Source organism: Lethenteron reissneri, chromosome 56 (assembly GCF_015708825.2).
Source record: "Lethenteron reissneri isolate LAM-NWPU_2019-01 chromosome 56, ASM1570882v1, whole genome shotgun sequence".
Lineage (NCBI taxonomy): Eukaryota > Metazoa > Chordata > Hyperoartia > Petromyzontiformes > Petromyzontidae > Lethenteron > Lethenteron reissneri.
Window position 1 is genome coordinate 1,545,131 of NC_083834.1, and position 27,613 is coordinate 1,572,743.

At 57.1% G+C, this 27,613-nt stretch overlaps 1 protein-coding gene across 1 annotated transcript in view; it reads left to right on the forward strand.

Moving 5' to 3' along the window:
• Positions 1-27,412, forward strand: part of LOC133357012 (ubiquitin carboxyl-terminal hydrolase 16-like) — a 42,096-nt gene extending 14,684 nt beyond the window's left edge. The window contains exons 2-11 of the mRNA XM_061574753.1: positions 12,513-12,594; positions 17,273-17,364; positions 17,505-17,561; positions 18,138-18,326; positions 18,620-19,418; positions 19,756-19,920; positions 22,829-22,926; positions 24,785-24,871; positions 25,854-26,016; positions 26,624-27,412. Coding sequence (XP_061430737.1) covers positions 12,513-12,594; positions 17,273-17,364; positions 17,505-17,561; positions 18,138-18,326; positions 18,620-19,418; positions 19,756-19,920; positions 22,829-22,926; positions 24,785-24,871; positions 25,854-26,016; positions 26,624-26,754 — 1,863 coding nt within the window. The 3' untranslated portion in view covers positions 26,755-27,412. The remainder of the gene's footprint in view (positions 1-12,512; positions 12,595-17,272; positions 17,365-17,504; positions 17,562-18,137; positions 18,327-18,619; positions 19,419-19,755; positions 19,921-22,828; positions 22,927-24,784; positions 24,872-25,853; positions 26,017-26,623) is intronic.
• Positions 27,413-27,613: the final 201 nt, after the last annotated feature.

The following is a 27,613-nucleotide window of genomic DNA, read 5'->3' on the forward strand; positions in this document are numbered from 1 at the left end:
GGCGGCACACGCACTGTTTTTACGACGAACGCCGGTACCGTCGCGAACGCCGTCCGAGTCGCTACAGGGGAAGGCAGGAACGCCATACGTCGCCCCGACGGAAGCTCAATGCATCCTTGGTCGATCAAAATACGAATTGGCATCCTGCCCAAGAAGTCCGTCCCCAGCAGGCACGGAACTGCCAGTGAGGAGGAGACAAAAATCGGCCCCGACAATTTGATGTCCCCGATAGAAATTTGCGCTCGAATCTGTCCCACGATGCCGAGAGAGCCCCCGTTAGCGGCATAGAAAGGGACATTAACCGGTAGCAAAGGACGGCTCTGCACCGGTAGAATATTGTAAATTAGTTCCGAAATAATTGTCGCCGATGCCCCTGTATCGACTATGATGCGTACCTCCACCCCATCAATGTAACCGACCACGGCCGACGATCCCGACGCCGCGGCCACCACGCGATGGGCCAACACGGACCACCGCTCGGGCTCGATTTGAGTCCCCGCAGTGATCCGCGCCGGTCCATCGCAGCGCCCCACCGGCCCCCCGTTCGTTACGGTGCGAGAGTGTGCGACAGGTGGGTGCGTTGGCCAAACATGTGAGGTGCCGCGACTCGCCGGATCATGGTGCTGGAGCTTGGGAGGAGGAAGAGGAGGGCCGGCGTCCTGTCGAGGCGTCGTCCCCCGCTGTCGAGGAGAACGGCACCCCGAGGCGACATGGCCCCGGATGCCGCAGTTGAAGCACCGCGGGAGCGCCGATGGAGACGATGGACGGTCGAAACGCCTCGGCCCGTCCCGACCCGGCCGCGCCCCCGTCGTCTGTTGCCGTCGATGGTCGACGGCATAAAGTTCTTCTGACGGAAGGGTGGCTGCAGCCACCGCACGCCCAGCCGATGCCCTGTTTGCCTTTCGCCGCTGCTGCAGAAGGTTGGCGTGGAGGAGTCGCGCAGCCTGGAGGGAGGTCATTTCTGCATCCCCTTGTGCGATGACGACGATGTCGAGGTCGTCCGCCAAGAGGAGGATCTTCTCCGCGACCATTGCGTCCACGCCGTCGTCGTCCATGCGGGGAAAGGCTGTTTTTGCCAGCGCCAGAAGACTTGTCCGGAAAGCCAGAGGCGACTCTTTTTCACCCCGCCTGCGATCGTAGAACTGCTGACGGCATTCGGCTGAAGGTCCATAGACCCCGGCCAGCAGCTGTAGCGCCATTGGTAGTGTAGCCAGCTTCTCTTTTGGCGCCGACGTGAGTGCGGCGAGCGCGTCCCCATCGAGGAGCGCCGGCAGCGCGCAAAGGGCCTCCTCGTCGGACCACCGCGCCATCTCCTGATGGGCGAGGAAGCGTCGCCGGAAGCCGCCCCAGTCACCCTCCGCACCGATGAATTCCTTCAGCGGGGGCAGCCTTTGGTGAAGCGCAGCGGTCGATGTGGACTCCCGCAGGTTGCTTTCACCTCCCTTTGGCGGTGCCTCGGCGCGACTGGCCGATGGCATCGCCTGTCGCGGCAGCGATGACGCATCCTTCGGCTGCGATGACGCTGCAGCCCCGGCGACGGCGATGTCGGAGCCGATGTCTAAGCTGGCCACGCCCCGAACAGCCGCGGCGTCCATGGCGGGAAATTCAAATTGTGAAGTCGCTGAAATGGCGGGAAAGTGCTCCGGCCGCCGGTTCTCCTCGCCCTGCGGTGGACCACCAGCCCCCAACCGCGTAATGCCTTCCAGTGTGGCGGCAGCGGCATAAAGTAGCTCCGCCAGCCGTTCGTGAGCCAGTCGTAGTGCATCTGGCTGCGGCCCCTCTCCATGCTGACGTCCCGGTGAGAAGGCGCCAGGCTCCGGCTGCACCCCATCTTGTTGCTCTGTCTCGGGCTCGGCGATCTCCGCGGCGTTCTCCTCTTGTGGTACCCTGGTCCGAGCTGTATGGCGCGTTTCCATTTTTACCACTTCTGACGCCAGATGAAGTACCCGTCGAGGACGCTTGACAACGGAGTTGAGGCACACGTATATTTATTTAACAAGTTGCCAGTACAGGACAGCCCTAGAGGGGGTAGCGGCCCCCTCACCCGTATAACTCAGGGAATACCCCTAGCTATCCATAGCCTATCCCCTGAGTCCTCCACTAAGAGCTAGGGGAGGCTGTCTGGCCCGACACTGGTAATCGGGCTCGGTACCCGGAGTCCCAGAGCACTGGCTCTGGTTCACGGGACCACGCCACTGGCTCGAGCCTGATCCCGTGGGGCCCTGATAAGGGCGGCGATCAGGGGGAGTCCAGGGCTCTAGCTACGACGTCTTCCGACTTCTTAGCTTAACTATAACATAACTGACTAAGCCCATATAACGACCCCTTTTTATACCCAACCCTCCTTGAGGGGTGGGGCCCCGGGGGATCGTAACGCCGAACCAGCCCCCCCCCAGGGTGTCTGGCTCGGACGTCGCAGAGGGCATCTCCCTGTGCACACACGTAGCCCCGCCCACTGTGTTTCTTTCCCATAGGCTGCCATGCATAACGGCCCTCTCTCCAACGTCCCTACACAGGTAGGGTAGTGAGTGTGCTGTGTCCATGCAGGTAGGGTAGTGAGTGTGCTGTGTCCATGCAGGTAGTGTAGTGAGCGTGCTGTGTCCATGCAGGTAGGGTAGTGAGTGTGCTGTGTCCATGCAGGTAGGGTAGTGAGTGTGCTGTGTCCATGCAGGTAGGGTAGTGAGCCTGCTGTGTCCATGCAGGTAGTGTAGTGAGTGTGCTGTGTCCATGCAGGTAGGGTAGTGAGCCTGCTGTGTCCATGCAGGTAGTGTAGTGAGTGTGCTGTGTCCATGCAGGTAGGGTAGTGAGCCTGCTGTGTCCATGCAGGTAGGGTAGTGAGCGTGCTGTGTCCATGCAGGTAGTGTAGTGAGTGTGCTGTGTCCATGCAGGTAGTGTAGTGAGCGTGCTGTGTCCATGCAGGTAGTGTAGTGAGTGTGCTGTGTCCATGCAGGTAGGGTAGTGAGTGTGCTGTGTCCATGCAGGTAGTGTAGTGAGCGTGCTGTGTCCATGCAGGTAGGGTAGTGAGTGTGCTGTGTCCATGCAGGTAGGGTAGTGAGCGTGCTGTGTCCATGCAGGTAGGGTAGTGAGTGTGCTGTGTCCATGCAGGTAGGGTAGTGAGTGTGCTGTGTCCATGCAGGTAGGGTAGTGAGTGTGCTGTGTCCATGCAGGTAGTGTAGTGAGCGTGCTGTGTCCATGCAGGTAGGGTAGTGAGTGTGCTGTGTCCATGCAGGTAGTGTAGTGAGTGTGCTGTGTCCATGCAGGTAGGGTAGTGAGTGTGCTGTGTCCATGCAGGTAGTGTAGTGAGCGTGCTGTGTCCATGCAGGTAGGGTAGTGAGTGTGCTGTGTCCATGCAGGTAGTGTAGTGAGCGTGCTGTGTCCATGCAGGTAGTGTAGTGAGCGTGCTGTGTCCATGCAGGTAGGGTAGTGAGTGTGCTGTGTCCATGCAGGTAGTGTAGTGAGTGTGCTGTGTCCATGCAGGTAGGGTAGTGAGTGTGCTGTGTCCATGCAGGTATGGTAGCGAGCGTGCTGTGAGGGTGCCCCTGGCCCTCGTGGGCAACACGCCGCTCGCCCTGCGGCCTAGCGGCAGTCGCGAGCCCACCCCAAGTTGGTAGTCCGGCGAGGGCCACTTGACGCCTTCGCTGAGTGTTCGCCTCGCTGCGATTTCCGCTTCCTTCCAACACCGTTCCCGTGGGGTCGGCACTCGTGCCCAGGAGACTTTTCACTCTGGAGAGTACCCAGGATGTTTACACATCGCACCGGTTTCTCGTTTGAGGTTGAGTAGACCTAGGGGAGGCCCAGGACCGGTTCAGATAATCGTCACTGATAGTGGCAGTGAGCGGGAATCAAACTCGGGTCGCAGGATTCGTAGTGCAGACCTTGACTTGCCCCTCTTCATCCCCTATGCGACATTTAACTGCTAAGCCAAATAGGAACTCGCACACATACGTAGGTGACCTGAAAAATATCACATCCCCGACTGCCACCTTCCATATCTCCCACCACCTCCATCCCCATCTCCCACCACCTCCATCCCCATCTCCCACCACCTCCATCCCCATCTCCCACCACCTCCATCCCCATCTCCCACCACCTCCGTCCCCATCTCCCACCACCTCCGTTCCCATCTCCCACCACCTCCGTCCCCATCTCCCACCACCTCCGTCCCCATCTCCCACCACCTCCGTCCCCATCTCCCACCACCTCCGTCCCCATCTCCCACCACCTCCGTCCCCATCTCCCACCACCTCCGTCCCCATCTCCCACCACCTCCGTCCCCATCTCCCACCACCTCCGTTCCCATCTCCCACCACCTCCGTCCCCATCTCCCACCACCTCCGTCCCCATCTCCCACCACCTCCGTCCCCATCTCCCACCACCTCCGTTCCACCCATGGGTTCCATTCAGTAACCCCCCCACCCACCGTGACCACAGCCACCCTGCCAGGCACCCACGCGTGCACACTCAGACGATGCCCTCGAGGCACAGCGATGAGCAGTTGCGCTCGTTCCCACCCGAGCAAAAGAACGGAGCGGTTGAGTGAGTGGGAGAGTGTGTGTGCGTGCGCGTGTTCGTGTGTGTGTGTGCATGTGTGTGCCTGTGTGCGCAAACGCACGCACGCACACACGCACACACGCCTTGCGCTACGAACCCGGCTACCCGAGTTCGAATCCCGCTCATGACCAATAATGGTGGTGGATATTAGAACCGGTCCTGGGCCTCCCCTAGGTCGACTCAGTCTCAAATGAGTACCGGGTACGGTGTATAAAAATATTTCCACTGGGGAGACAAAGGCGGCCGGGCGTGGTGTTGGCCACCCACCCCCTCGTGTGCTGTTTCCTTCATAGGTGCTGCTCGCTAACAGCACTTGCCAGAAAAGCCTATTAATGCTATACGGGGGATCTTGGTCTTTGTGGTGAGTGTGATCGTGAGTTGTGAGTGTGATCATGCAGCCGTTAGCATGCTGCGAACCCAGCAATCCTGGGTTGGATTCTTGCTTGTGGTTAACGCCAGTGACGACTATCTGAACCATTTCTGGACCTCCCCTGGGTCGACTCGGCCTCAAATGAGTACCTGGTGCGGTGAGTAAACATCGAGTGTGCACGAGATTGTGAGAGTGAATATGTTTGGGGGTTGACTCAGCCCATCATCCCTCTGGGGTTAATCAAATCAGTACCACTTTGTGGGGGAAGACAAACTCGCCCCCGCCATGGGCACGTGGAATTTCCACCGGTGACTTTAAAGCAGCTGAAGGGCACCAATGCCTCAATGCTCTTTGAGCTGGAATCTCTTTAACTCGGAGGCGTGCTCAGACGAACATCATTGTACTGCAGAGGGCATTGAACGCTCGCCGCTGTGCGGTGAGTCTCTGTCTGTCGTGCGAGCGCTTGCTGCCACTGGCAGCGAGCGCCATCGGCTAACGAGTGCCGTCAGGCAATCAGCGGAGCAGCGGAGCGACGGAGGTTATTAATTAAATGTGCGCGTGCAGCCGTGACCCCGCGCAGACTCCCAGTCGCAACACGAGCCCACACTAGGTCCGCAACTGATTCTGTCACGACCCATGCCACCACCCCTCCCTTCAGCCTTGCCGCTAGCGCTGCAGATAACCACTAGCGCTACTCCTACCGCTTCCCTTGCCGCTAGCGCTACTCCTACCGCTTCCCTTGCCGCTAGCGCTACTCCTACCGCTTCCCTTGCCGCTAGCGCTGCATTTAGCCCTGTCGCTAGCCCCCCCCCCCCCCCCCCACCATTATCTCTGCCTCCAGCCTTGCCTCTAACCCTGTTACTTTCCCCTATCGTTAGCCCTGCCACTACCCCTGCCACTACCACTACCCCTGTCACTACCCGTGCCCACTACCCTTGCGACTACCCCTGCCACTACTCCTGCCACTACCCCTGCCACTGCCACTACCCCTGCCACTGCCACTACCCCTGCCACTGCCCCTGCCACTACCCCTGCCACTACCCCTGCCACTACTCCTGCCACTACCCCTGCCACTACCACTACCCCTGCCACTACCCCTGCCACTGCCACTACCACTGCCACTACCTCTTCATTGTGTCTGTGTTTGCGAGCCCCTCGTTGCGTAATCCCGGCCGCCCCACGTGACCCTCCGCCTGGTTTTCTCGTGTGATTTGTTTTTGCCTCCGTCGAGCCGTGCGCCTCTTAATTAGCCCTCGGCTCTCAGGGCCAGCAGATGTGGGGTGGGGAGGGGGGGGGCCTCACCGGTACAACCTTAGTGCCCCCCCCCCACCACCCACGTCCCCTTAGACAATGCCCCTTGATGAACGTTTCCCCGCGTCGCCCACGCTGGCCCGAGTACAGGCACCGGCCGTGGCACTGGTGGTGTGGGAGGGTGGGAACTGGGCATGTGGATGATGATGATGATGAGAATGTTTGTAATATTGACGGCGATGTGGACAAGAGGAGGAGGTTTTGGCGATGGCAGGAGGTAGCCTCAACTTGACGATGAGACGCATGTGCGTGCGTGCGTGTGTGCGTGTGTGCGTGCGTGTGTGCGTGCGTGTGTGTGTGTGCGTGCGTGTGTGCATGCGTGCGTGCGTGCGTGTGTGCGTGCGTGTGTGTGTGTGTGCGTGCGTGTGTGTGTGCGTGCGTGCGTGTGTGCGCGTGGAGCGGTGACGCGCCGGGTTCTGAGCCGATTCCCGCTCACGGCCACCACCGGTGGCAACTATCTGAACCCGATTCTTGGCCTCCGCTCGGTGGACTGGGCCTTGGACGAGCACCTCGTGCGCGGTTTCAAACGACCGGTGGTCGGCAACGGCGACCGGCGTTCTTGTTGCCCACGCGTCGCCTCCTCGTGTGCCGCACCGGCCTTAACAGGCGCTCGCCGACAACACTCGCTGCGTGTTCGCTATCGGGCTGCGGAGGCTACGCCGGGGATCTTTGTCTTTGTGCGCACGTGCGTGCGGCGTGTGTGCGTGCGGCGTGTGTGCGCGCGCGCGCACGGCGAATGGGAGCGTGAGCTGGAGGGGAGGCGGGAGCGGGGAGCGGGGGAGAGAGAATCCCGCGTGGAGAGGAACGCGCACGCAGGCGGCAGCAGCAGCAGCGGCAGCAGCAGCAGCGGGCTTCGCATTGAGGCCATTGTGAGCGTGGGAACTGCCCAGCTGTGGGCCGCACTGCTGCCCCTCTCAGCCATATGCCCATCCCAGCACTCCACACGCACACGCACGTCAGGTGTGCCTGCCGGCGGATTGGCGTGTGCGCCGCTGACGAAGTGGGGGGCTCAGTAATTGCCTCTCTTCTTCTGTGGAGTTCGTGTCTGCCGCATGCAACATGCGCGCACACACGCACACACACGCACACACACACGCACACACACACGCACACACGTACACACACACGCGCACACACGCGCGCGCTCTCTCTCTCTCTCCAAGCGCAAGACGTACTCTGGGAGATCACACGCACCGCTCTCGGCACACTCGCACCTCACGCACGTAACCAAAGACAAATACAAAGATCTTCCGTGTAGTCTTAACAGACTGTTGGGGCAAGTGCTGTTTGCGAGCACCTATGAAGGCCGGCACGGCACACGAGGGGGTGGGTGGCCAGCACCACGCCCGGCCGCCTTTGTCTCCCTAGTGGCGAGGTTTACACACTGCTCCAGGTACACATTTTTAGGCTGAGTCGACCTAGGGGAGGCCTAGGAACGGTTCATATATCCGTCGCTGGTGTTGGCCGTGAGCGGGAATTGAACTCGGGTCACCGGGTTCGTAGCCCAGCGCATATACACAATCACGCTGCCACACAACAAAAACACACCAATTCACACGCGTGAACGCACGCACACGACGCATACATACACACACTCGCAAACTCGCACACACGTACACACACTCACAACAAAGACAAAGATCCCCCGTGTAGTCTGTAACAGACTGTTGGGGAAAGTGCTGTTAGCGAGCACCTATGAAGGCCGGCACGGCACACGAGGGGGTGGGTGGCCAACACCACGCCCGGCCGTCTTTGTCTCCCCAGTTGCGATGTTTACAGAGTGCACCAGGTACTCATTTGAGGCTGAGTCGACCTAGGAGACGCCCAGGACCAGTTCGGATAATCGTCACCGGTGTTGGCCGTGAGCGAAAATCGAACTCGGGTCGCCGGGTTCGTAGCGCAACGTAACGCTAACCACTACACCACCGCTCCACACTCACAACCCACACACACACTACACACGCGCACACACACACACTACACACACACAGAACACACACCACACACGCACACACACGACCCACACACACACTACACACGACCCACACACACATTACACACGCGCACACACTCACAGCCCACACACACAACCCACCCACACCACACACGCACACACACACGACCCACACACACACGACCCACACACTACACACGCACTCACAACCCACACACCACACACACACACACTTACAACCCACACACACACCACACATGCACGCACACACCACACACTCACAGCCCACACACACTCACAACCCACACACACACACGCACACACACACTCACAACCCACACACCACACACGCACACACACGCACACACACTCACAACCCACACACACACACAACCCACACTCACAACCCACACACACACACGCACACACACACTCACAACCCACACACACTACACACGCACACACATGCGCCCCCACCCCCTGGCAGCATGCGTTTGTACAAAAGGGAGTCCCCGTGCAAGGCTCCTCTCACTAAACGGTGGGGTCGAGTGGGGGGTGGCGGAGGTTAATGTCGGGGGGGGGGGGGCAGGTTTTGGGAGTGTTTGTGAAGTTGCAGGTGTGTGGTGTACACGTGTTTGCAGTGTGGTGTAGTGGTGTGTGTGTGTGTACACACGCCTGTGTGTGTGCAGTGTGGTGTAGGTGTGTGTACACACGCATGTGTGTGTGTGCAATGTGGTGTATGGGTGTGTGTACACACGCCTGTGTGTGTGCAGTGTGGTGTAGGGGTGTGTGTACACACGGCTGTGTGTGTGCAGTGTGGTGTAGGTGTGTGTGTACACACGCCTGTGTGTGTGCAGTGTGGTGTAGGGGTGTGTGTACACACGCCTGTGTGTGTGTGCAGTGTGGTATAGGGGTGTGTACACACGCCTGTGTGTGTGTGCAGTGTGGTGTGTGTACACACGCCTCTGTGTGTGTGCAGTGTGGTGTAGGGGTGTGTACACACGCCTCTGTGTGTGTGCAGTGTGGTGTAGGGGTGTGTACACACGCCTGTGTGTGTGTGTGCAGTGTGGTGTAGGGGTGTGTACACACGCCTGTGTGTGTGTGCAGTGTGGTGTAGGGGTGTGTGTACACATGCATGTGTGTGTGCAGTGTGGTGTAGGGGTGTGTGTACACACGCCTGTGTGTGCAGTGTGGTGTAGGGGTGTGTGTACACACGCCTGTGTGTGTGTGCAGTGTGGTGTAGGGGTGTGTGTACACATGCATGTGTGTGTGCAGTGTGGTGTAGGGGTGTGTGTACACACGCCTGTGTGTGTGTGCAGTGTGGTATAGGGGTGTGTACACACGCCTGTGTGTGTGTGCAGTGTGGTGTAGGGGTGTGTACACACGCCTGTGTGTGTGTGCAGTGTGGTGTAGGGGTGTGTACACACGCCTCTGTGTGTGTGCAGTGTGGTGTAGGGGTGTGTGTACACATGCATGTGTGTGTGCAGTGTGGTGTAGGGGTGTGTGTACACACGCCTGTGTGTGTGTGCAGTGTGGTGTAGGGGTGTGTGTACACATGCATGTGTGTGTGCAGTGTGGTGTAGGGGTGTGTGTACACACGCCTGTGTGTGTGTGCAGTGTGGTATAGGGGTGTGTACACACGCCTGTGTGTGTGTGCAGTGTGGTGTAGGGGTGTGCACACACGCCTGTGTGTGTGTGCAGTGTGGTGTAGGGGTGTGTACACACGCCTGTGTGTGTGTGCAGTGTGGTGTAGGGGTGTGTACACACGCCTGTGTGTGCAGTGTGGTGTAGGGGTGTGTGTACACATGGCTGTGTGAGTGTGCAGTGTGGTGTAGGGGTGTGTGTACACATGGCTGTGTGTGTGTGCAGTGTGGTGTAAGGGTGTGTGTACACACGCCTGTGTGTGCAGTGTGGTGTAGGGGTGTGTGTACACACGCCTGTGTGTGTGTGTGCAGTGTGGTATAGGGGTGTGTACACACGTCTGTGTGTGTGCAGTGTGGTTTAGGGGTATGTGTACACACGGCTGTGTGTGTGTGGAGTGTGGTGTAGGGGTGTGTGTATACACGCCTGTGTGTGTGTGCAGTGTGGTGTAGGGGAGTGTGTACACATGGCTGTGTGAGTGCAATGTGGTGTAGGGGTGTGTACACACGTCTGTGTGTGTGTGCAGTGTGGTGTAGGGGTGTGTGTACACATGGCTGTGTGAGTGTGCAGTGTGGTGTAGGGGTGTGTGTACACACGCATGTGTGTGTGTGCAATGTGGTGTATGGGTGTGTGTACACACGCCTGTGTGTGTGTGCAGTGTGGTATAGGGGTGTGTACACACGTCTGTGTGTGTGCAGTGTGGTATAGGGGTGTGTGTACACACGGCTGTGTGTGTGTGGAGTGTGGTGTAGGGGTGTGTGTACACACGCCTGTGTGTGTGTGCAGTGTGGTGTAGGGGTGTGTGTACACATGGCTGTGTGAGTGTGCAGTGTGGTGTAGGGGTGTGTGTACACACGTCTGTGTGTGTGTGTGCAGTGTGGTGTAGGGGTGTGTGTACACATGGCTGTGTGAGTGTGCAGTGTGGTGTAGGGGTGTGTGTACACATGGCTGTGTGAGTGTGCAGTGTGGTGTAGGGGTGTGTATACACATGGCTGTGTGAGTGTGCAGTGTGGTGTAGGGGTGTGTGTACACATGGCTGTGTGAGTGTGCAGTGTGGTGTAGGGGTGTGTATACACATGGCTGTGTGAGTGTGCAGTGTGATGTAGGGGTGTGTGTACACATGGCTGTGTGTGTGTGCAGTGTGGTGTAGGGGTGTATGTACACATGGCTGTGTGAGTGTGCAGTGTGGTGTAGGGGTGTGTGTACACATGGCTGTGTGTGTGTGCAGTGTGGTGTAGGGGTGTGTGTACACATGGCTGTGTGAGTGTGCAGTGTGGTGTAGGGGTGTGTGTACACATGGCTGTGTGTGTGTGCAGTGTCCGGTAAAAACAAGCCCCTACCTCCTGGGTAGTGCTGGACGGTGCCGCTGTGCTGGATGTGAGCAATGCTACGAAGGGATCAGCCGATTGAATCGGCTTCATGGCACTTGGAGCCACCACAGCGGCCAACGGGGGCTCTGGACGTTCAATTTAATTAACAAAAAAACACTATATGAATATTTAACTAAGCTTGTGCCGGAGGCCCCGGGGGGGACAGGTTCCTGGCCAAACCCCATTTGGCGGAGCCAGGAGACTGAATTTTTACCCTCGGGGCTCCTCCAGAAATAACAAGAAAACCACTACGTGTGGCCACGTGGAATGTTCGAACGCTCACCGCGGAGGAGAGGCTGCCGCTGCTCTGTCGGGAGTTGAACCGTTACCGCCTGGATATCTGCGGTATTCAGGGGGCCGGCCCGGTGGCTCTGCATGCATCGTGTTGTTGAGCTGTTTAGATGCTTTGTGTGTTGACGTGTTTGTGTTGCAATGTTTCTGCCCTGTTTGTGCCGTTATCTTAATTGGCCGGGATTGACCTTTGAACCCAGCGACCCGAGTTCAATTGTTGTAATCAACCAACATCGGTGACCACTGGTCATGGGCATCTTCGAGGTTGACTTGGCCGTGAACGAACATGAAGCACAACCGCGTAAAACATCAGCCCCGGGGGAAGATGGAGGCGGACGGGCGCGATGCTGGCCACACGGCGCCGGCCTTAGTGGCCTTCGTTCGCTAGCAGCACGTGACGTCGGCGTTGCAACGACTGCCCGGGATGTCGCAGGGGAAGGTGCTGCTGCTGCTGCGGTGGCGAGATGTTGTCTGGATGGCCTGGTGTGCAGGAGGCCATGGGTTCAATCTCTGTTGTCTATTGTGAGTTTGAGTGTTCTCCACGTGGTGGCGTGGATTTTTCTCCGGGTCCTCTGGTTTTCCCCCCCACATTTAGAATCAACGTGCGTTTAGGGTATTTGGCTGCTAAAAATACCAAGGCGACAAGCCACTCCGTTGAGCTATCATTTGTGGCCAGGTCACTTCTGAAAAAAGCTGTCGAACTCGTGTGGAAATGTATGGCAGCCAGAGACTCTAAACGCGCGTTGATTCTAAATGTGGAGGGGACAAAGTGGAGTCCTCAGAAAAATCCACGCGACTGCGGGGAGATAGACACGCAGACTCTAAATATACAGGCGTCGGGATCGGGATCGAACCTACAACCTCCTGGACACCAAGTGAGGTAGTTAACATCTCACCACCGTGGCACCCTGAATCGGGGCGGCCACAGAGCTCGAACCGCGAAACTATCTGCCACAAGTGGTGGCCTTGTCACCAGCGGCAGGGTGTTGAAGGCTCCCTGCGGGGTCTTTGTGTCTCTGCACAGAGGATCAAGACCGCGATCCTGGCGGCGCTGGACAAGCCGAACTCCAAAACAGCAGACGAGGCTACGCGGAGATCCGTCAAAGGTCTCGCACACACACGCACACACACGCACACACACACACACGTGCACGCGCACGCACGCACACGTGTGCACACACACGCACACGTGCGCGCACACGCGCGCACACGCACACACACACGCACACACACACGCACACACGCGCGCACACCCACACTTGCGCTTGCACGTACAAACACATGCACGCGCACAAACACACGCACAAACACATGCACACGCACAAACACACACACGCACAAACACATGCACGCACAAACACACGCACAAACACATGCACATGCACAAACACACACACGCACAAACACATGCACGCACAAACACACGCACAAACACATGCACACGCACAAACACACACACGCACAAACACATGCACGCACAAACACACGCACAAACACATGCACATGCACAAACACACACACGCACAAACACATGCACACGCACAAACACACACACGCACAAACACATGCACACGCACAAACACATGCACACGCACAAACACACACGCACAAACACACGCACTCGCACAAGCACAATCGTTTCCCAATCTGCACGTCTCTTCGGACAACACGACACTCGTTTCTTTTCTTCTAGCACCACACCCAGGGTGCGTGCATGTGTTTGTGCGTGTGTGTGTGCATGTGTGTGTGTGCGTGCGTGCGCTGGGATGGGCCCCACGCCCATGGGGAGAGGGGGGGGTCTGTGCTCGTGAAGAGCGAGCGTGGTGCGGCGCATCTCGCGCCGTGCGGTGGAGAGCGGCCTGCAGGGGGAGATGCCTGCGAGCGATGCTCCATATGTGCACGCTCGGGCGCATACGCCTGGCCATGGAGGGTCAATGCCCATTGCACACGAGAGGTTGTTTTTGGGCTTAGATCGCGTAAATATAAATGTGTCGTTAAACCCGCCACCACCAGACGCAGACGAAAACAAAACGTGCCAATTCGTTCCTGGTTCAGCACGCACCGGTCGAGTGTTGGAGAGTTAAACCACCACATTTACAACTGGAGCACGCTGACGTTTTGCCCGGGAATTCCAACCAGCGGCCCCGTCGGGCGACAGCCCGAGTAGCTCACCGCACGGCCGTGAAGCCCCCGTCGTCGACGCTTCGGAGATGCAGCCAAACCGAATCAACGGAGACGCGTCGAGGTGGACGCGGTCGGAGTGTGTGTCACGGAGAGTCGACGGTGGCCGTGGTGAGACCATCGAGACGGCACACGGCAGGTGCCTGCGCAGCGCCACTCACGGCGCCACTCGCGGCCTCCTCTTGAGACCAAGATCCAGGATGGTCACGTCTTTCCGCCGCTTCTCGGTGGCAGCCCCAAACAGTCTGGAACGCTGTCCCTCTGCACCTCAATCGTCTCCTTCAAGAGAAAACTCACCTCTACAGCCACGCGCTTTCAAGCGACTCTGAGCTTGGCTCCGCGCCTCTGAGTTGCGGCCGTTACGTCCGCAAATTTGCGCGCGTTATAAATTGCATTATTATTATTGCGCTTGAGAACTCGTTTCAATCACAACCCAGTCCACACGAGTCGACAGATTTTTGTGTGAGTCTATGGGTCCTCTTTGTACGTCTATGGGTCTATGTGAGTACAGGTCTGTTCGGTGAGTCTAGGGGTCTCTATGTGAGTCTTCGGGTCTCTATGCGGGTCTACGGGTCTCTGTGTGAGTCTACATGCCTCTTTGTGAGTCTCCAGGTCTCTTATTTGTGAAAACGGGTCTCTATATGAGTCTACGGGTCTGTGCGGGTCTCTGTGTGAGTCTATGGGTCTGTGTGAGTCTATGGGTCTGAGTCTATGGGTCTCTGTGTGAGTTTACGGGTCTCTGTGTGAGTCTACGGGTCTGTGTGAGTCTATGGGTCTGAGTCTACGGGTCTCTGTGTGAGTCTACGGGTCTCTGTGTGAGTCTATGGGTCTCTGTGTGAGTCTATGGGTCTGTGTGAGTCTATGGGGCTGAGTCTATGGGTCTCTGTGTGAGTTTACGGGTCTCTGTGTGAGTCTACGGGTCTGTGTGAGTCTATGGGTCTGAGTCTATGGGTCTTTGTGTGAGTCTACAGGTCTCTGTGTGAGTCTATGGGTTTTAGTCTATGGGTCTCTGTGTGAGTCTACGGGTCTCTGTGTGAGTCTACGGGTCTCTGTGTGAGTCTATGGGTCTGAGTCTACGGGTCTCTGTGTGAGTCTACGGGTCTCTGTGTGAGTCTACGGATCTCTGTGTGAGTTTATGGATCTCTGTGTGAGTCTATGGGTCTGAGTCTACGGGTCTCTATGTGAGTCTACGGGTCTCTGTGTGAGTCTACGGTCTCTGTGTGAGTCTATGGGTCTGAGTCTACGGGTCTCTGTGTGAGTTTATGGGTCTCTGTGTGAGTCTATGGGTCTCTGTGTGAGTCTATGGGTCTCTGTGTGAGTCTATGGGTCTCTGTGTGAGTCTATGGGTCTCTGTGTGAGTCTACGGGTCGCTGTGTGAGTCTATGGGTCTGAGTCTACGGGTCTCTGTGTGAGTCTACGGATCTCTGTGTGAGTCTATGGGTCTGAGTCTACGGGTCTCTGTGTGAGTCTACGGGTCTCTGTGTGAGTCTACGGGTCTCTGTGTGAGTCTATGGGTCTGAGTCTACGGGTCTCTGTGTGAGTCTATGGGTCTACTCGAGTACAGCTCTCAGTGAGTCTGCAGATGTCAGTGTGAGGTTCTAGAACCCAGTGCAATCGCTGTTGGTGGGTGGCTGATGAGCCCTGAGCATGCAAGCCAGGATCCCAGCAGGGTCCACGGATCGGCATCCCTCGCTCACGCGCAGCCCCGGTGTGGGCGCAAGCTTCTCGAGTGCCGCGCTAGCGCCCTCTCGCGATGCCGGGGGCGGCGCACGGCCACTCTGCGAGGAACACGTCGCGTCCCGCGCCAATAGCACCACCGCGTGGCCTCGAAATGAAACAATAGGCGACGTTTTGGACAAATGGCCCTTTCTGCGGGGCAATTTACATCTGTCTCCTCCACCGGGATGTTGGCGAATGTGGACCGAGCTTTCAATAGCCATTCTTTTGTGGTTGTGTGTGGTGTGTGTGTGTGGGGAGCGGTGGTGCAGCGGTTAGTGCTACGCTGCGCTACGAACCCGGCGACCCGGGTTCGATTCCCGCTCACGGCCAACACCGGTGACGATTATTTGAACCGGTCCTGGTGCTGGCCACCCACCCCCTCGTGTGCCGTGCCGACCTTCATAGGTGCTCGCCAACAGCGCTTGTCCCAACAGTATGTTAAGGCTACACGGGGGATCTTTGTGTGTGTAGTGTGTACGTCTCGATTTAAAGCTTTCGTGACTGCAGAGATTCATCTTCTTGGTTCTTTTGGTAAAGTCACGTAGAAGGGAAGTAATAAAATAATAAAAATAAAACATAATAAAATAATTCTCACGACGTTTCGGCCACAACGCAAGCAGCCGTCCTCAGGTGTAGAAACAGGTCTGTCGAGAAGACAGCATCTGAATGACAAGCCCCAGGGTTGGAGCGTCTATTTAAGCTAGGTTGGAGGGGGAAGGTGCGCCTTAACAAAATAATTAGCATATCAATAGGAATTTAGCATATTTATGGGAAATGCAGATATGGGATTCGTACTACTTGTGAAGTGCGTAGGAGGTGGGAAGGGGGTTTAAAGTCATTATGCCCGTGCATTATGCAGGATTAGCAGAATCAAAGGGAGGGGGTAGGAGTAGCATTAATGAAGTGAAGGAATGTTAATAGTATGTAGCTGCAGTAACTCAACCACCACGTAAACAACTAAAGTATAAACTACATAGTATCATCAGTATACTAAATATACTCTCCAATAAGCTGAGTAAGTATCACATTATAATTCTATGTCGCAAAATTATAATGTGCTTCCAGCTGAACTTTATTCTCTTACATCACACGAGTCTACACCGTGCTATATACTGCCATAGACAAACCCAACATTAAATTACATACTGTATTGCTATAAATCACCCTATAACTTATACATTGTAATATTACACTATGTATTATTCTACCCACCCTACTGTATATCACACTGCTGTATATTCACTATACAATTATGATACTATATATTACTTTATACATTGTATTAAACATGACAATTTTATACTATTTATTATTATACAATCCGCTATACACTGTACCATTGACCGTCGCGTGAATGATACTAAGAGGAAGCAATGAAATATGTCAATGGGAGAGTGGTGGTGGGAGGCTTGCAGCGGAGCAAAGAATCCATTCCCTGCGGAGAATACAAGATATATAGTCAAAAACGTGAGACAAATTGGGGATGACCCTGCCGAGGCTGCGGTGCCTCAAATATTGGAAGAAGAAATCACCCCCTGTGAGTGGCTGGCTGAGGTGCCATCTGTTGAGGAAGTACTGAAGGCGATCCAGAATCTGAGACCAGGAAAGGCACCGGGCAGAGATGATCTCCCAAGCGAGATGCTGAAGGAGGGTGGCGTTTGTGCACAAACTGCCCTACATGACATCATAACAACAGTCTGGACCACTGGACGGGTTCCGCAGGATTGGAAGGATGCCCTGGTGGTCCTCCTCTTCAAGACTGTAACAACTCAGTGTGCCGGGAAAGGTAACCTGCTTGTGTGTCTCTCGTGTGTGTGTGTGTCTCTCGTGTGTGTGTGTGTCTCGTGTGTGTGTGTGTGTGTCGTGTGTGCGGTGGTGGTGCAGGTTACGGGCTGCACGCCCTGCGGTTGAACGCCGTCGACCGCGTGTTTGGTGGGGAGCTCATCAACATCATCACGTGCAACAAGTGCAGGACGGTGAGGTCTCCCCGTCACATCGCCACGTCACGGCACATCGTCACATCGCCGCCACAACACATCCCAGCGCGTGACACGACGTCACGTCACGGACACAATCGCATCGACGCGACGCGTGACGAGTTCGTGTGTCTCCGCAGATTGTACGGGTCGCGGAGCCCTTCCTGGACCTCTCCCTGCCCGTCATCGACAATGTGGTGCCTCGCCTCCTCATCACCTCTTCCTCACCACACCCTCACCTTAGCTCCCCCTCACCACCTCTTCTACACCCCCTCACCACCTCCACACCTCAATTTTAGACACTCTGTGCGGTACACGTCGTGGTCGTTGTTGTGGTCGTTGTTGTCGTTGTTGTGGTGGTGCTGGTGGTGGGTTTTTCTGCCCACCCTGCACACACTCGCTCACAAACAGACAAAGACAAAGATTCCCCAAGTAGTCTATGCAGGCTCTTAGGGAAAGTGCTGTTGGCGAGTGCCTATGAAGTCCGACATGGTTAGACCTTTGTTTGCCCAGTGATGATTTTTACACACCACACCACGTGCTCATTCTAGGCCCAGTCAGCCGAGGGGGAAGTCCCCAGGATCGGTTCAGATCATTTCCAGTGATGTTGGCTGTGCATGCGAATCGAACTCTGATCGCCGGGTTCGCTGCGCAGTGCAGTAACTAACCACCGTGCCACCGCTCCCCACGCGCACTGGCATAGCGCAAGCACGCACACACCAGGCACACTCGCTTTCAATCCGCTCACTTTGACCGCGCGTGCATCCGCGCAGGCGAGCCGGCCGACCAGCAAGAAGGCCCGGGCTGTGGAGGAGGAGGTGGAGGAGAGGGGGGGTCGTGAAAGGGGGGAGGACGAGGTCACGGGGTCACGGAGGAGGGGATCCTCCCCCACTCTTCCCCCGGCCCCCCAGAGCAAGTTCCAAGAGAAGAAGGCGAAGAAACAGGCACGGCAGCAAGCCAAGGTGACATGGGGGGGGGCGGGGGGGGGGGGGGGAGGCGCAGTGGTTGAGAGACAGTGAGGGTGGTTACAGGTGCTCGTCGTGAGAGGACAAGCACGCCACGGGCGTCGAGGGGGTAGCGCAGCATTGTGGGTGGCAGAGTGCATTGTGGGCCCGACACGGACACGATGAGGCGGCGCGAGTGGCACGGACGTCACAACACATCCTTGTGCTGTGTCCTCACTCAGCGTTGTGTGTGTGTGTGTGCGTGTGTGCGTGCGTGCGCATGTGTGTGTGCGTGCGTTTGTCGCTCTCAGTCGATGCGGCGCCAGCAGAAGCACCAGCGGAAGCTGTTCCCCATGGGAGCCGAGACTCCGAGTGGGGATCCTGACTCCTCGACCACCGACACAACCGTCACCAACAACATCAAGCAAGAGGACGAAAATGATATTCATGTTGACAACGAGAGTGCTGCTGATGCTGCTGCCACTGCTGACGATCAAGATGATGATGATGATGGCGATGCTGATGATGTTGCTGCTGACGAAGATGTTGCTGATGCTGCTGATGAAGATGCTGCTGATGAAGATGGTCCTGCTGCTGATGAAGATGCTGCTGCTGCTGATGAAGATGCTGCTGTTGTAGAAGCGCCGAACCTCGCAGACTCGCAACGGACTCGCCGCACGGTCGACTCCCAGCGTCCCGAGCGCCCCGGGCATGAGCCGCCTGGGGTTGTGACCCGATCTTCCATGCGCGCAGTCATGGCGCAACTCGGCAACCTGCAGCTCCACGACGGGGACGGGGGGGAGGGGGGCGAGACGCGGGAAGAGGACGATGGGTGCGGAGAAAAGGGGGAGAGAGAGGTGACGGAGAGGCTACAGGACGCGGGAGATGACGGCGGTGGGAGTGGTTGTGGACCGGCAGTGTCGCCAGAGGATGTAAAGATCAGCGTGGACGAGGTAACCAAGGTGGAGGAGGAGGAGGAGGAAGAGGATGAGGATGAGGAGGACGAGGAGGATGAGGATGAGGAGGAGGAGCCGATGAAGAGCTCGTCGAGGGACACGAGGATGCGGAGACGCAAGGACGAGGCACTCTCGTTTGGCAGCGACGAGGAAAGTGAGGAATAGCAAACGCTTGGCAACGCAGCCCCACGGTTCAAACGCAGCCACGCACGGAGAGGGGGGGTATGGTGCGGGTGTGGTGGGTGTGGTGTGTTGTGTGTAGGTGTGAGTGTGGTGTGTGATGTGTGCAGTACGGGGCGCGGTGGCTTAGCGGTTAGCGCGCTGTTACTTGAGCACAATCCCATTACCGACTGTATTACTCCAGCACCACAGTTGCTGTGTGTCTCTGTTACTCGAGCCCCACTCTCTAGCCGAGCGCACCCCGGAGTCGTCGCAGCGTCCCTGGCCATCCCAGGAAGCGTCCCCGTGTCTGCCTCTTGTCCCGTACGCAGCGCGCCTCGTGGCGGTGGCGGTGGGCGACCCGGTGGAGACCCTGGCGGAGCCCCCCGCCGTTCCGCCAGACCGCGCCTCCCTCCTCGGCTGCCTCCTGCGGTTCACAGCCCCGGAGCAGCTGACTGGGAGCAATATGCTCCTGTGTGAGCACTGCTCACGGAAAGGTGATCACTCCTCCTCGCTCACTACACTCGCTACGCTTACACACACACATCACCACTACTAACACACTCACTACGCTAACACACACAACACCCATCACCCCTAACACTCGCTACTCAAACTCACTACGCTAACACACACACACACCCATCACTACTAACACACACTACTCACACTCACTACGCTTACACAACACCCATCACCCCTAACACACACTACTCACACTCACTACGCTTACACACACACACACCCATCACTACTAACACACACTACTCACACTCACTACGCTTACACAACACCCATCACCCCTAACACACACTACTCACACTCACTACGCTAACACACACACCCATCACCACTAACACACACTACTCACACTCACTACGCTTACACAACACCCATCACCCCTAACACACACTACTCACACTCACTACACTCACTACGCTTACACACACACACACACCTCGACTCACCGTCACGGCTCACCATCACTACTCGCACTGACTGCTCACACTCACTAACACTCAATGCTCTTGTAGCCATTGACTCGGAGACACTGAGAGTTGGAGGTGCTCTGTTTACTTAGCACGGCCTAACAAGTTAACACTTCCAGTAACTCGTCTTTAGCGGACTACGGTTCCCAGTCAGGACAGCCGCTAGGCTGCCTGACTGGCGACGCCGAGACGGTGAAGACGGAGACGGCGGTGAGGACTCCGGCAGCAGCGCGACGGGACGCCACTCCACGCGACAGCCCCGAGCTCCCCTCACGGGGCTCCCCTACCCCGAGCTCCCCTCCCGGGGCCCCTCTTATACCGCCGGCGTGGCCTGGCTCCACCCATGGCCACGCCCCCTTTCTGGAACCTACCAGCGGGTTCCTCGTGTGCCCCTTCCGTGACCTTTGCCCTAGATCCCCCTCTGGTCTACCACGTGGCCTGCTGACGATCAGGGCTGCTGTAAGCTGCAGATCCCCTCCCCTGCCAGCAGCCGGCGCTCTGCTGCTACGTGACAGATTCTATGTCACTACACTGTTAGTACAGGGTGTACAACGAGTGGTGAGCGTGGTGAGTGTGTGTGTGGTAGTGAGCGTGGTGGTGAGCGTGGTGAGTGTGTGTGTGTGGTGAGCGTGGTGAGTGTGTGTGTGTGGTGAGTGTGTGTGGTGGTGAGTGTGGTGAGTGTGTGTGTGTGGTGAGCGTGGTGAGTGTGTATGTGGTGGTGAGTGTGTGTGGTGGTGAGCGTGGTGAGTGTGTGTGTGGTGGTGAGTGTGTGTGTGGTGAGCGTGGTGAGTGTGTGTGGTGGTGAGCGTGGTGAGTGTGTGTGTGGTGGTGAGTGTGTGTGGTGGTGAGCGTGGTGAGTGTGTGTGTGGTGGTGAGTGTGTGGTGGTGAGTGTGTGTGGTGGTGAGCGTGGTGAGTGTGTGAGTGTGTGGTGGTGAGTGTGTGGTGGTGTGTGTGTGTGTGTGGTGGTGAGCGTGGTGAGTGTGTGTGTGTGTGGTGGTGAGCGTGGTGAGTGTGTGTGTGTGGTGGTGAGCGTGGTGAGTGTGTGTGTGTGTGGTGGTGAGCGTGGTGAGTGTGGTGAGTGTGTGTGTGGTAGTGTGCGTGGTGGTGAGCGTGGTGAGTGTGTGTGTGTGGTGAGCGTGGTGAGTGTGTATGGCGTGGTGAGTGTGTGTGTGGTGGTGAGTGTGTGTGGTGGTGAGCATGGTGAGTGTGTGTGTGGTGGTGAGTATAGTGAGTGTGTGTGTGGTGGTGAGTGTGTGGTGGTGAGCGTGGTGAGTGTGTGTGGTGGTGAGTGTGTGTGGTGGTGAGTGTGTGTGGTGGTGTGTGGTGGTGAGTGTGTGTGGTGGTGAGCGTGGTGAGTGTGTGTGTGTGTGGTGGTGAGTGTGTGGTGGTGTGTGTGTGTGTGGTGGTGAGCGTGGTGAGTGTGTGTGTGTGTGTGGTGGTGAGCGTGGTGAGTGTGTGTGTGGTGGTGAGCGTGGTGAGTGTGTGTGTGTGTGGTGGTGGGCGTGGTGAGTGTGGTGAGTGTGTGTGGTGAGCGTGGTGAGTGTGTGTGGTGGTGAGTGTGTGTGGTGAGCGTGGTGAGTGTGTGTGGTGGTGAGTGTGTGTGGTGGTGAGTGTGTGTGGTGAGCGTGGTGAGTGTGTGTGGTGGTGAGCCTGGTGAGCGTGGTGAGTGTGTGTGTGTGTGGTGGTGAGCGTGGTGAGTGTGTGTGTGTGGTGGTGAGCGTGGTGAGTGTGTGTGTGTGTGTGGTGGTGAGCGTGGTGAGTGTGGTGAGTGTGTGTGTGGTAGTGAGCGTGGTGGTGAGCGTGGTGAGTGTGTGTGTGTGGTGAGCGTGGTGAGTGTGTATGGCGTGGTGAGTGTGTGTGTGGTGGTGAGTGTGTGTGGTGGTGAGCATGGTGAGTGTGTGTGTGGTGGTGAGTATAGTGAGTGTGTGTGTGGTGGTGAGTGTGTGTGGTGGTGAGCGTGGTGAGTGTGTGTGGTGGTGAGTGTGTGTGGTGGTGAGTGTGTGTGGTGGTGTGTGGTGGTGAGTGTGTGTGGTGGTGAGCGTGGTGAGTGTGTGAGTGTGTGGTGGTGAGTGTGTGGTGGTGTGTGTGTGTGTGGTGGTGAGCGTGGTGAGTGTGTGTGTGTGTGTGGTGGTGAGCGTGGTGAGTGTGTGTGTGGTGGTGAGCGTGGTGAGTGTGTGTGTGTGTGTTGGTGAGCGTGGTGAGTGTGGTGAGTGTGTGTGGTGAGCGTGGTGAGTGTGTGTGGTGGTGAGTGTGTGTGGTGAGCGTGGTGAGTGTGTGTGGTGGTGAGTGTGTGTGGTGGTGAGTGTGTGTGGTGAGCGGCGTGGTGAGTGTGTGTGGTGGTGAGCGTGGTGAGCGTGGTGAGTGTGTGTGTGTGTGTGGTGGTGAGCGTGGTGAGTGTGTGTGTGTGGTGAGCAGCAGGCAAGAAGGGGAGGGTGTACACCGAGGGTACCAAGCGGATCCTGGTCTCGTCACTGCCTCCTGTACTAACCCTGCACCTCAAGCGCTTCCAGCAGGTGAGGGTGAGGTGGGGCGGGGGGTTGCCGTGGCGATTATGGTTGTTGGTGTGATGGCGGCAGGCGGTAGTGGTGGTGTTGATGATGGCTTTGGTGGTGATGGTGATGGTGGAAGTAACAATGGATGTTGTTGTGGTGGTGGTGATGGTGGTGGTGTTGGTGATGGCTTTAGAGGTGATGGTGATGGTGGTTGTGGAACTAACAATGGCTGTAGTTGTGGTGGTGATCGTGGTGGTTGTGATGTTAGTAGTGACCGTCCAGCACAGACATATTCTCTGCCTGAGAAGAGGTCACGGGACAGACCCAACAGGACCTACGTCTCTGCTTTAGTAGCCTAGTCAAGGCCCATGACACCATCAATAGGCCAAGGCTCTGCCCAGGTTCTTTGTGCTTTGCGGGTCCATGACTCTGCTCACAGTCATGATGGTGGGCAGGCCTGGGTAAAGCCGCGTGACCGGGAGTTAGAACCATTCCCTGTTCACCTCGGGGTGTGATGCATTCTGGCCCGTACACTATTTTACATCTTCTGTGACGATGTAGTTCTAGAAGCTCTCCATGGCTTTACCAGAGGAATTTCCGTCTGATGCATATACAATGGGAGGTAGATCGATGCCGGAATGCAGTCAAGGGATGGCTCCCTATTGGTAAACCATGTTATGTAAGCTGATGATCTGGTAATTGCTGCTCACTCTGAGGAGTTGGAGATGCTCCTGCTGATCCTGGAGTGTGCTACTAAGAGAACTTTACTATTGCCGCATCAAACACTCCACCCCCTCCATGATAACTAGTCCACCACCTGGCAGAGGCGACGAGTAAGGGTTGTCACGTTAACAAAATCATGACACTTCGTTACTGGTACAGCACACCGGTGTGTGTTGGAGAGTAAACCCACTGCTACATTTACAATTTGATTACCGTGACATTTTACCGGTATTTACAACAACAACCACCAGCATCATCAGGCGACAGCCAGAGTTGTGGACAAATCCTTCTGTTTCGATCTTAAATAGAGGGATGAATGTGATGTTGCACTTGTGAGCCAATCATAAGGGGGGTGGGGGTTAATGTATGCATATAAATGGCATTCCACATGAGTGACGGGGCCGTTGTGGAGAGAGTGGAGAAGCTGCCATATCTGAGCAGTGTGCTCATGACCGGATCCGGTTTGGCACTTTGAATAATTAGAGTGACATCTTTTCATAGTGTGGAAGCTGCCTGGCCTGTCGCTCCATAAAAAGCTCTGGGTCGTCTCGGCCACAGTCATACGCTCCCTTCTGTACGCTTGCGAAACGTGGAGCTCTTTGAAGGAACATCTGCACCGGTTTGAAACATTCAGTCCGGGCCTGCCTACGATCCATCCTGGGTTAACTCGACTGCATCATCGTGAGGATTCTCACAGATCCTCGAAAGATCTGAGCACAGTCCAATCAGTGAGCTCCTCCGACAGGCGAGGCTGCGTTGGCTGGGTCACGTGGCCCGCATGCCCGGCCACCGTGTGCCCGGCCACCGCGTGCCCTAGCAGCTTCTGTTTGGCCCAATAGAGGGGGCTAAACGGGCTGGTGGGAGGCAGTCGCCCTTCGGCAACGTCGGAGGGCAGAGGAGGGATGCTCACGACAACGAGCGAAGCGCTGGGTGACCAAAACGCAGAAAGTTGGCAACATTGGTGAGCACCGGTGGTGCATCGGCCAGTCATCTCGGTCAGCCCATGGTACCTGGCTCTGTCCCCACCGTGACCTCTTGTCAGCGAGCCTTCCACACTCTAAGCGACCTCAGGGTGCACCTAGCCTGACACAGTTGCCGTGGTGATTTCACCGCCGCGTGCTGTTGGTGGTTGTGATGTCGGCTGTGGTTGTGCCAGGCTGGATTCGGGCTACAGAAGGTGAACAGACGCGTGGAGTTCGACGACACGCTGGACATGGCGCCTTTCTGCATCAAACCCTGCCAGGTGAGCGCACGCTCGCAAACAAAGACAAAGATCCCCCATGTAGCCTGAACAGATTGTCGGGGCAAGTGCTGTTAGCGAGTAGCAGCACCTGTGAAGGCCGGCACTGTGGCACACGAGGGGGTGGGTGGCCAGCACCACGCCCGGCCGCCTTTGTCTTCCCATAGTGGCGATGTTTACACACCGCACCAGGTACTCATTTGAAGCCAAGTCGACGCGCGCTCACACACACAACACACACAACAACAACCGCCCTTCACCACTAAGTGGCGGTGACATCACCACGGTGCTTGTGCCAGACTGTGTGTACTTTAAGGCCACGCAAAGACAAATATCCCCCGTATAGCCTGAACAGACTGTCGGGTCAAGTGCTGTTAGCGAGTACCTATGAAGGCCGGCACGGCACACGAGGAGTGGGTGGCCAGCACCACGCCCGGCCACCTTTGTCTCCCCAGTGGCGATGTTTACACACTGCACCAGGTACTCATTTCAAGCTGAATCGACCTAGGGGAGGCCCAGGACAGATTCAGATAGTCGTCACTGCTGTTGGTTAGGAGCGAGTTGCTGGATTAGGAGTGCAGTGTGCTAACCACTGCGCCACCGCTCTCCCACACACACATGTCCCACTCTTGCCAGAGGAGCTCACCCACGTGTCCAGATATTTCACGGGTTTGTGAGGCCCCTCGCACAATCCGGTCTGGTTAAACCAGGTTGTTCACCCGGGTTCGATTCACGCTCACGGCCAACACCAGTGACGATTATCTGAAGCGGTCCTGGGCCTCCCCTAGGTCAACTCGGCCTCAAATGAGTACCTGGTGCGGTGTGTAAACATCACCACTGGGGAGACAAAGGCGGCCGGGCGTGGTGCTGGCCACCCACCCCGGCGTGTGCCGTGCCGGCCTACACAAGTGCTGCTCGCTGACAGCACTTGCCCCGACAGTCCGTTTCTACGAAGGCCGGACGGGTGTCTGTGTTGCGTGTGGAGGCTGCGTGTGGTGGGCGAGCAGGCCCGGCGGGGCGGGGCGAGAAGTACTCGCTCTACGGGGTGGTGGAGCACAGCGGCACGATGCGCGGGGGCCACTACACGGCCTACGTCAAGACACGGCCGGAGCGGCCCGCGGCGGGGCCTGGGGAGAGCAGCGGCCCCGGTGAGCGCACGACGGCTCGAGAGATGACGCGGAAAGCGTGGTCAGACGTGACGCCACACGCTGTCACGTCACGTGCCGTCACGTCATGCCGTCACGTCACGCTGTCACATCACGCTGTCACGTCACGCTGTCACATCACGCTGTCACGTCACGCCATCACACCACACGCCATCACACACCACACGCTTTCATGCCACACGCTTCACACCGCACATCACCCCGCACGCATCACGTCACGCCCCGCGTGTGTCACACCACACACGTCACACACCACACAACACATTGCAATTTGTGCCACACGTAACACCACACACCACACCACGCGTCACACCACGCATCACACCACCGCAACGTCACACCACCGCACGTCACACCTCGTGTCACGCTACACCGTACGTCAAGCCACACGTCGCCACAGGTGTGCCTTGACGTGTGGTGTGACGTGTGACCTGTGGTGTGACGTGACACGTGGTGTGACGTGACACGTGGTGTGACATGACATGTGGTGTGACATGACCTGTGGTGTGACATGACATGTGGTGTGACATGACACGTGGTGTGACGTGTGACCTGCGGTGTGACGTCCCGTGGTGTTGTGCCGTTCCAGGCCAGCAGCAGCAGCAGCAGGAGGGGGGGGCATGGTTCTACGTGAGCGACTCCCACGTGCGCGCCGCCTCCCTGGAGCAGGTGCTCGCGTGCCAGGCCTACCTGCTCTTCTATGAGCGGGCGGGCGAGTGAGCTCCAGGGACTCGCACGGCGTGCACGGCACGCCCGACTCCGTGCGTGCGTGCGTCCGTCCGTCTGTGCGTTTTTGCCGAATGCGGTCTGTTCATCCGTTGGTCTGGACTTTGTGCTTCTCTCCCGACAGTCCATCTCTCTGTCAGTCTGTCCATCCATTTACCTGACGGTCTGTCCTCAAGTCAGCGCTGTCCATCCATCCGCTCGTCCGTCTGTGCCTCACAGCCACTTGGTTGATCCATCTGCCAGTCTCTCCATCCGCCCGTCTTGTATGTACGGCTGTCTGTCGGGCCAGCGGTGACCGGCACTCACCAACTCTCACCCTCTCGTCTACTGGCTAACTTCACTCGCTTAGCTCGCCCACGGACAGAAAACCAAATGACGCTTGACCCATTGACCCGTGTGAGACGTACGTGACGGTGTACTGGGGTCACGACCCTGTCTCCTGGCAGGTCAGTCACTCATTCGCACCCGTCCTGCAATAATGACGATCACGGTGACGATGACCGATAGCCATACAAAGGGACAAAGGCCCGCATCGCGAGCACATGATGTATTTGTATTTCTTTTTAAACCGAGTTTTAAGAATAATTATGATTCTGGGCATCTCTGGCAATCACTGGATTGATTCAAATAAAATAAAGATAAGTTTGATGACCGTGTGTGTGTGTGTGCTTGTTGCCATTGTGTACGTGGTGGTGGCGGTGGTGGTGGCGACGAGTCAATCGCTCGTGCACGCGAATCAGTGTGAACACGCCGCCGCTGATGTCTTCACTCATTGTGAAAGAGGAATGATACGGAGATCCACTCTTGCTTCCGAACGGAGTTGGATAGCAGCAAGTTAAGATCAAGTCTTTAA